General features: G+C 39.1%; 1 protein-coding gene across 1 annotated transcript; it reads right to left on the minus strand.

Moving 5' to 3' along the window:
- Positions 1-1279: 1279 nt before the first annotated feature.
- Positions 1280-10409, minus strand: LOC103509809 (the record flags this gene model as incomplete). Its single annotated transcript, XM_026824050.1, has 4 exons — positions 1280-1504; positions 1657-2508; positions 9811-10110; positions 10254-10409. Coding segments are annotated over 4 exons (1533 nt in total), but the record flags the coding sequence as incomplete, so codon positions are not given.
- Between the last annotated feature and the right edge of the window lie 81 nt (positions 10410-10490).

Genomic DNA, 10490 nt, shown 5'->3' on the forward strand with positions numbered 1-10490 from the left:
AGATCTAAATTTATCTACCCCCCAGAAGATATGAAGATGGTCTGACCAGTAACATGATTCTGATTGTGATAAGAGGAAGAGGCTTACAGATTCCTGGTAAGTAGGGTAGGTTTGACTGGAAGCCTTATCTCCTTATCACCTCAGAATCAAAGAGAGGACAGGATAGGAGAACACCAACTGTTCCTAGAACAAAACTTATCTGTTTAGGATAAAGTATGCTTAGGATGGGAATCAAACCCATGACCTACCAGCTTAGCACTCAAAAGACAGGCATGCTACCCCTAAAGCTATCTAAGCTGGTTCTTTTAATAAAATAAATAAATAAATAAATAAATTAAAATAAAATAATAAGTGTGGAAATGTGAGCTTCTGAAGGTAAAAACTGCGAATCTCTGTTTCCATCCAAAATCTAAATTTATCTAGGTACCTCCCAGAAGATATGAAGATGGTCTTACCAGTAACATGATTCTGATTGTGATAAGAGGAAGAGGCATACAGATTCCTGGTAAGTAGGGTAGGTTTGACTGTGTGAACTGAAATAATGGAAGCCTTATCTCCTTATCACCTCAGAATCGAAGAGAGGACATGGTAGGAGAACACCAACTGTTCCTAGAACAAAACTTATCTCTTTAGGATAAAGTATGCTTGGGATGGGAATCAAACCCATGACCTACCAGCTTAGCACTCAAAAGGCAGGCATTCTACCCCTAAAGCTGTCTAAGCTGGTTCTTTTAATAAAAAAAAAGAAAAAAGGAGAATAACTTTAATACCTAACCTGTATTTTTTTCAGTATCATGACTCACTCAGATTCTGTACCCTTCTTGAAGCTCTCAAGTGTGTTGGATGAAATAAATTCTAGTAAGAAAGATCAGAAGTCCAAGCTACTGAAAAGTTTCATCCAGCAATTCCAAACAGAAGCACTCAAATCAGGAAAACCTTTTAGTGAGGTAAATAATTATTAAAACAATAAAACTGAAAACATTACATTTAAAACTCAGGAGGTTTTTTAAAATCATATAGGTGGGTATAAAAAAAAAAATCAAGTTAGGTAGTCCAATATGACTCCCTACCTAATATTGTAAGTTAACATTTTTTTGTCTACTTTTCAGGATTTGAGTTTCCATCCAATTCTTAGATTGCTGTTGCCCACCTATGATAGAAAGAGAGGTAACTACTAACTGGGAGATAGGTCTACACGAGGTTGCTAGAGAGAGGTCTACACTCTACAGAGATAGATAGGAAATCTTATATTAGGAAATTGGAAATAGCTAGGAGAAAATTACCATACACTGGAGTGAGAGTGACCTCCGTAGCTGTGACCACCGTAGCCGGAGGCATATCTGGAGCCGTAGCTTGATCCTAGACTACCGTAGCTTGATCCTAGACTACCGTAGCTGGAGCCCAGACTGCCGTAGCCGAAACCACGTCTGGAACTTCCAAAACCATATCCAGATCCGTAGCTAGAGTTGCTTTTGAAAAGATCACCCGGTGATCCAGTAACGCACTTGGGTAAAAAACCTATTCAGTCAACTTATTGGGAGTTATTGGTCAATTTTTGTTTAGTAAAGGACAAAGGTTAAACATCATCAAAACATCGATGAAATATCTTGGAATATCGCGAATTTTTTGTGTATAAAAAAATGGCAACAATAATACAGTGCCGAAACTGTGTTTTCTAGAGTATCCCAGACCACCGTAGCTTGATCCGAAACTGCCGTAGCCAGAACCTAGACCACTGAAACTAGAGTGTCCGGCAGATCCAATGTGTAGGGTATCATGATGGTGAACATGGGCAGGTACTGGTCTGTCAATGTACACTGGTTGTGGTACTGGCACTGGTACTTTTCTCTCAACAGTGACTGGGTAGGGTTTTGGGACCTCAACTGGGTATGGGGCTGGGACTGGGGTGTGTACTGGGACCTTGACTGGGTATGGGACTGGCTTCTCAACTGGGTATGGGACGGGTTTCTCTACTGGCACTGGGTATGGCTTTTCAACTGGGACGGGGTAGGGACGGTCGACTGGGACATGGACAGGGACCTTGACTGGAACGGGGACTGGTTTCTCAACAGGGACGGGGTATGGAGAGGGGACAGCGACGGGGACCTCACGGTGGACGGTCACTTGTCTGACAGCGCCGGCATTACCGTAACCAAAACCGGAGGCGTAGCCACTGCCAACACCGAAACCTGAGCTGTAACCAAGACCTGAGCCAACACCAGCTCCGTAAAGTCCAGAGCCAATACCGGATCCATAGCTCAGTCCAGAGCCGTAACTAAGGCCAGAGCCAACACCAGCCTCGTAACCACTGAAATCACCTTCATATCCAGAGTCAAAGTCGTCACCGAATGAAGAGTACTCAGCACCTGAGTATCCTCCTAGGGAGGCACCTCCGTAGCCGTAGCTTTCACCGAAGATACCTCGCTTGGTGTTCTTGGAGGTTTTGGTTTCCTTGGTGACCTTCTTGTCTTCAGCCAGAACCAGAGCGGCTAACAGTAGAACGCACACCTGGAATAGAACATAGGTTGGAATGAGGGTTGGGTTTGTCACTTCGGACGAAGAGCTCAGAGTTAATCAAGGCCAAAAGTTCCAGGGATGCTGAGGAGGTAAAAGTGATGTGTCTGATATGGGAGAGAAAATAATCGAGGAGACGAATTGTGGAATACATATCAAGGAGTCCTAATATAAACCGCGAAATAATTTTAACACTATCAATTGGCAGACCTCGGATTCAGATAGGTAGTACAATGCTTGGGATATTTAGAAGCACTAATAGATGAGACTGATCTTCGTCTTACTCTAGAACTCTAGTCTTGGATAAAAGATACAATTGTACACACATAGTACTTGAGTTTATAGTCAACGCTATAAAATTTTTAGCACGAAGTATTATCGGAAATCAAAAACACACCCGCTAGAAATACTTGAAAAATCAACCCAAACAGAAAAATTAGACCCAAGAGTTTCTTTCAGTTGGAGAGAAGCTCCAAAGTCAAAGAATTATTAAAGATTCTAAAAGGTAAAGGTATACTTACAAAAGCCTTCATGTTTGCTCCAAAACTAAACAACACTAATAAAGTTAATTCAAGTTAAAACTAGGTATTTAACTCAAACAATTTAAGGTCTCTGAACACCACCTCTGTTGGTGGTTGATGGTGGTTGAAGAACAAATGATACTGTTTACTTGGACAACCCGATTCTTATATAATACGAAAAAGACACACTGTCAGCTGAAGTTTCAAAATCATCAGAATTGGTCGGGGGGGACAACCCCCCACACACGACCAGAGAGTAATATGATTAAACTTGGACCACATACCTCACGCCTGAAGATGCCACTGTGTCAAAAGGACCAGTTTCAGCAAAAAAAATAAAACAACTGCTACATCCCGTAGTATGCCTCTCATCAGATGGGCGATAGGACATACTACGAGATGGGCATGCATGGTAGAAGAGTATTTTATCTCCATTTTTAGCATGTCCATTCCGTAGTAAGTAACTTACTCAGCATTGGATGGGGGAGAAGAGATATAAGAATTGGTACTTCCCATTCAGGTGCTGGGGCAACATGAGAACAACAGAAAGTAACCCGTTGAAATATTTGCAATCTAAATAGAAAACAAATATTTTGTCAAGAGTGGGGATCGAACCCGAGACCGTTTGCATGGTAAGCTAGCGCGTTACCACTATGAAAACCCTGAATGCACAAGCAATCATGATGGTGCTCATTTATTCTGCTCGCATAGGACTAAAAAGTCCGTTTACCCCAGCAGTAGACTACAACTATTATCGCTACTGCAGTAGGCTACAATATAAGACGTCACCATACTTTGGAAGGACCCAACGGAGGCGGCACGCTTCCTTGACCTGAGGACGGCAGAGGAGGTCGATGTATGATGCTAATACAACAACAACAACAACAACAACCGTGACTAAATAATCAATAATATTAGTGCTTATTTATTCTGCTCGCATAGGACTAAAAAGTCCGTTTACCCCAGCAGTAGACTACAACTATTATCGCTACTGCAGTAGGCTACAATATAAACAGTTGGGTGTTCATGTCTACAGATCTCAAGTGTTGCCAGCATTGAACAAAGCTATTGATGACAGGGAAGAAGGAATAGTAGTCAAGGAACCGGATGCTTTGTATAAGCCCAACTCTAGGAAAGATGGCTGGAGAAGATGAAAAAATCAAGATCAAACAAACAGACCAGTTGCAAAATAATGAAATCGCATACGAAACATAAAGATTATCTCGAGCCTGACAAAAAAAACCAGCTCAGTAATGTCGCGAATTTAATGCAGATTGCAACATGGGACGATTTGGAGATCTTAATTCGGTATCTATTTCAAGTTTTGGATGTTTTTTTTTCGAGTCGGTTTAAAGGAATCATAAATCGATTTTTAGGGACATGAAATAGTGTGATTATCCAGTTAGAATAAGTACCTATTTGCACAGGTTTTACGGTTCTGAATACCACTGGTTTGATTCTTTGAAATGGCAGTATTTTGTTCTTCGTGTGAATAGAAGTGCCATTTTCAAGTGAAAGTAAAGTGCCTTTTTCATCAAATTTCAATAAAACCTAAAACACGCCTTTAGGAAGTCCGTCCTGTGTAGGTACTTTCTTTCAACAGAACTATCGCGCTTGCCTAGTGTTCTTTACGCTTAGCAGAAGGTCCCGGACTCGATTCCCAACGGAGTCCAAAGTCGTGTGATGTTCACACTAGATTTTTTCACTTTCTTTCACCTGTTGGGTCATATATCTTCTTTCTACTCAGCAGACAAAGTAGACCCCATGCGAAGCCAAGATTCTCAATATGCAAATGGAGATATATTTTAAATGTCAACAAGGTATTGTGCCGTACGGTAGTATTAGTATGAAAACAAGTCACTAAACTTAGAACATCAAGTATCATATGACAGACTTGAAATATAAATTATCTTCTTGATAAGTTCAACATGAAATTGTGTTAGTAGTATCAATGACCACTTCTGAGTTCAGTTACCTAGGTACTTCGAAAAAATCAAAATCAAATCTTGTATTATTTTTGGTAAAGCAGAGCCTTTACACATTGTCTCGCTGAGAAGAAAAAGAAGGAGAGAAAGATGAAGGAGGAGAACAAGAAGAAGGAGAGAAAGGATGAAGGAGGAGAAGAAGAAAAAGAAGGAGAGAAAGATGAAGGAGTAGAAGACGAAGACGAAGGAGAACAAATAATACTGAGGCAATTGTAGGAATGAAATGGATTTTCTAAAGTTGTGGATGGAGTCAGTATTTAATTGTTTTTTTTTTTTTTAAGAGGTTTGACAGAGGAAACTGTAACTGCTATGGTCTTATCGTCCCGAAATCGAAGAGAGAAGGAAGACAGGAACTTTTGTGGATACCACAGAAATAATAAGTGCTTCCTTTGCAGTCAATTTCCATATTCCAATAATCTTTTTACACTGGTAATGCCGCCACTGGTCGCTACACAATTAAGGTAGCTACTCAGCTGTCCTCATGAGGCCGAGTACACACCGAACTCCAAAGCACAGAGCCGAAAAAACGCCCACCCCGGCGGGAATCGAACCCGGGACCTCTGGCGTGCAAGCCTAGCCAATAGGCCACGGAGGTCCAATAAAATGCAATATTTTATGACCCAAAATTCTGACTTTGCCGAAAAAACAACTAACAATTAAGCTGAAGATCCATTGAATGAAATAAATCTAGATTGCACAATGAAATGTACCTATTTGCAAACTTCTTCATTCTGTTTGCAAAAAACCGGCACATCACATGTCCCAACCAGTTTTGTGCCGCTACAAAATATAAACTTTGCATGAACTTGACTTTTCAAATGTGGGACTAATGGACTACTCGTATATCTAGTGATGACACATTAGTAGCTTCTTGCGTACATTGTGTTCTGTAAAATGTCAGATGAAAATTCTGACATTATTGATATCGGAGTCCATAAGTTGCGCTCAATTTGTTCGGCAAAATCAGCAAAATGGGAGGAAAAAAGACCTACTTTTTAGCGTAAGTAGGGTCACTTTCCTGACTGTGATAAAAGTTTCTTCAGTGGAATAACTTTATAGGGTATAACTTTCAACAAGTCTGCAAAAGGTCGTTTTGATCGCAACTAGTTTGTATAATTTTTGATCTTAACTAGTTTGCATAATTTTATTGCTTTTGATTGTCTCGCTGGAGGACGTAAAACTGAGACAAAACCAGCCCTGTCAAGCCACAGACAATAACACTGGCTCTTTTGCATCAGGATTAAATCCGCCCCGGGCGGGAATCAAACCCGCGGCCTAGGGCTTACAAGGCAGACCCACTACCAACTAAGCTAACTAGGCTGGCAAATAAATTGTGAAAAGGCTCTTCACTACAGATGATTTATGTAGATGTAGGTACATAATATTTATAAAGATATTAGATACCTACCGACCTAGGTACCTATAATGTAGCTGTGTCCTAATTATTTCAATTCTTCCAACCACCAAGCAAGCTGGTAGGAAAACTAAGAACATCAAAAGGTGCCTAATTTCAGGAGTTCTCTCTTCCCCCTTAAATTAGGAAAAAGAAGTGGAAGAGGAGAAAGAGGAGAAGAAGAAGAAGAAGAACAAGACGAAGAAGAACAAGACGAAGAAGAAAAAGAAGAAGAAGAAGCAGAAATGTATTTCGTGCTTCAAATTGCGTATGCTGAAAAGGAGGGCTAGAGGACTGAAACTAAGAAGAAGGAGGGGGAGAAGGTCAAAGAAGAAGAAGGAGAAGAAGAAGAAGAAGAAGGAGGAGGAGAAGAAGAAAAAGACGGTCTGTTGTTAGTCAAAAGCGAAATTAATTATTCAAGACATACCAGTAGGGGAGGGGAAGGAGAGTCTTAGGGGAGGGGAAACGGAGTATGGTCCCTTGGTCCCTTGGATTCTCGTTTATCCAGGTTCGACTGTATTTTGTTTATCTGTTTTTAATAATAGGTATGTTACCTATCATTTATTTGGTTTTTCTATTCACTTTATTTGTGTCATAAAAAAATGCAAAAAGGAGCTTACGACTAAATAGTTTGCAAGTGTGTGCTAGCAAGTAAATATAAGCAAGTAAACTCAAAATGATTTGTTATAAGAGGATTAATAATTAGATGAAAGTCACAATGAAATTAATTGATTTGTATCTCACACAAGTGTTGACACAGCTATTCAAGTTTCAAGATTTCAAATTTCAAGGATAATGAATAATAAATTAATTATAAAATTAAAATTGCCACTCAGAAAAAAAAAACATGGCAGACAAGTAAAGAAGAAAAAATCCTATTCAAAATATTTGTAAATAAATCAAATAAACCAAAGAAAATAAAATAAAATATTTGATTTAAAAAATGGGAAATTATTTGTTTTATTTGATTTATTAGAAAAAGAAAAAAAATGCCTCTAGTACCTATTTTACTAATAAACTGTGTTTTGATTAAGAGTCAGAAGCAACATGAAAAAGTTAGTCAAAGAATTATCATTTAGGTTTAAGATTTAGATTTAAACAAATGCCTCAAATTACCTTCTACTTGAAACTTACTTAATTTCTCAAAACTCTGCCACAAGTTGTGTACAAGCTGGGTTCTATTCTCAGGTATTTCTTCAGGTAGTAGATTGCCACAACATCTGATTAGCATTAGGGCTTGGGTACTGGTTGCTGGGTCTGAAAGTTCCACACAGAATAGGGGATTAATAATACAAAGTACTTAAATAATAAAAAAAAAGAGATACTATCTGCCTTGTAAGCCATAGTTCCCAAGTTCAATTCCTGCCCATGGCATATATAATCCTGAAGGGATATGGTTCATTAATAATAAATAAGTAAGCCATAGTTCCCAAGTTCAATTCCTGCCCATGGCATATATAATCCTGAAGGGATATGGTTCATTTTTGAAATGCCTGGCTTTTTCCTATCTTGTCCCTCTTTTCTCTTTGATTTTGTTATGATAAGACCATACCAGTTGTTACAGTTCCCTCTATTTTTTTTCTATCTTGTCCCTCTTTTCTCTTTGATTTTGTTATGATAAGACCATACCAGTTGTTACAGTTCCCTCTATTTTTTTTTTCTTTTTTTTTTAAGCAAATTTGTTACCTCTCTTTGGCACAACAAAACAAGTATACACAAAATACTCACTTGATCTGTTGAGAGATGAAAGAACATTTTTCTTTCTCATTTTCCAATCTTTTTTAGAGCCCGTTTCTACTTGTCGTGAGTTTCACACGATTGTTTTCCGAATGTCCTGTAGGCAATGCAATTTAAATGAGAGTGTTCCCACTACACACGACACGATTTTTTTTCCTGAACGACTAGTGGGAATGGGCTCTTACTCTGGTAATGCCTCCGCCTCCACAGATATCGCTACTCTTTCAAGTGGCAGGGCTTTTGGAGGAGCTCTTGCATCAAACCACTGATCTTTTTTTTTTTTTTTTTTTTCTAGGTAAGTCTAAGCGATTGAAGCCCGAGAATAATAATTATGTATTATTTTGTTTTAAAAGTTTTGTTCAGAACAAAAAAGTCGTACGTCTTACCATTTGTTAGCAATTTGCGTGAGAATAATAAAAACCCTTATATTGCCCCTTCATTGCATAACTAAAAGCTCTCAAAACTTCAAGCCAAATGTGCGACCTCAAGATGATGAAATTTTTTCATGAAAATTTCAGGGATTAATCTACTCACCAATACGCAACTTTTGACATATCAGGCGTTTTTAAATTCGAACATTTTTTTTTTCACTCCACCCTAGTGTGGGACTCTCAACAAGTCTGCAAAAGGTCGTTTTGATCGCAACTAGTTTGTATAATTTTTGATAACTAGTTTGCATAATTTTATTGCTTTTGAAAAGATCACCCGGTGATCCAGTAACGCACTTGGGTAAAAAACCGATTCAGTCAACTTATTGGGAGTTATTGGTCAATTTTTGTTTAGTAAAGGACAAAGGTTATTTAAACATCAACAAAACATCGATGAAATATCTTGGAATATCGCGAATTTTTTGTGTATAAAAAAATGGCAACAATAATACAGTGCCGAAACTGTGTTTTTTTTTTGACCTTGTGGTATGTATTAAAAAAGAAAAAAAAGATGAGTTTTTATTTCGTATTAGCAATAAAACAACTGCTACCTCCCGTAGTATGCCTCTCATCAGATGGGCGATAGGACATACTACGGGATGGGCATGCATGGTAGAAGAGTGTTTTATCTCCATTTTTAGCATGTCCATTCCGTAGTATGTAACTTACTCAGCATTAGATGGGGGGAGAAGAGATAGAATTGGTACTTCCCATTCAGGTGCTGAGGCAACACGAGAACAACAGAAAGTAACCCGTTGAAATATTTGCAATCTAAATAGAAAACAAATATTTTGTCAAGAGTGGATTTAATTTTTTATTTACAATGAAATATCACATGTGTAATAATAGGGTACATAGCGGAACAGAGAAAATGGAAAGTGAATGAGAATGAGTGAAATGGAATCAATGTAATATTGTGACGTGATGACATTATGTAGCGACTAGAAGATGTTTGAGACGAAATGGGTAGTAATACGGAAAAAACGTAGCTGAGAAAGAAAAAAAAATAAAAAAAATAAAGATAAAAAATGGAAGTTAATGAAATAAAATGATGTAGATTGGACTAGGATTTCACAAGGTTGTTGTAGATAACTGGAGAGAAGATCAATAGGTAACTACTAACTGGGAGATAGGTCAACACGAGGTTGCTAGAGAGAGGTCTACACTCTACAGAGATAGATAGGAAAACTTATATTAGGAAATTGGAAATAGCTAGTAGAAAATTACCATACACTGGAGTGAGAGTGACCTCCGTAGCTATGACCACCGTAGCTATGACCACCGTAGCCAGAGGCATATCTGGAGCCGTAGCTGGATCCTAGACTACCGTAGCTTGATCCTAGGCTACCGTAGCTGGAGCCCAGACTGCCGTAGCCGAAACCACGTCTGGAACTTCCAAAACCATATCCAGATCCATAGCTAGAGTATCCCAGACCACCGTAGCTTGATCCGAAACTTCCGTAGCCAGAACCTAGACCACTGAAGCTAGAGTGTCCGGCAGATCCAATGTGTAGGGTGTCATGATGGTGAACATGGGCAGGTACTGGTATCCAGATCCATAGCTAGAGTATCCCAGACCACCGTAGCTTGATCCGAAACTGCCGTAGCCAGAACCTAGACCACTGAAGCTAGAGTGTCCGGCAGATCCAATGTGTAGGGTGTCATGATGGTGAACATGGGCAGGTACTGGTCTGTCAATGTACACTGGTTGTGGTACTGGCACTGGTACTTTTCTCTCAACAGTGACTGGGTAGGGTTTTGGGACCTCAACTGGGTATGGGGCTGGGACTGGGGTGTGTACTGGGACCTTGACTGGGTATGGGACTGGCTTCTCACTTTATTTTGTACATATATGTACATTATGTTACCATTTGTAAATATTTATTCTGTAAATAAAGTTTGATCTAATCGT

The sequence above is a fragment of the Diaphorina citri genome, unplaced genomic scaffold, assembly GCF_000475195.1.
Source record: "Diaphorina citri unplaced genomic scaffold, Diaci psyllid genome assembly version 1.1 scaffold532, whole genome shotgun sequence".
NCBI classification, from domain to species: Eukaryota; Metazoa; Arthropoda; class Insecta; order Hemiptera; family Psyllidae; genus Diaphorina; species Diaphorina citri.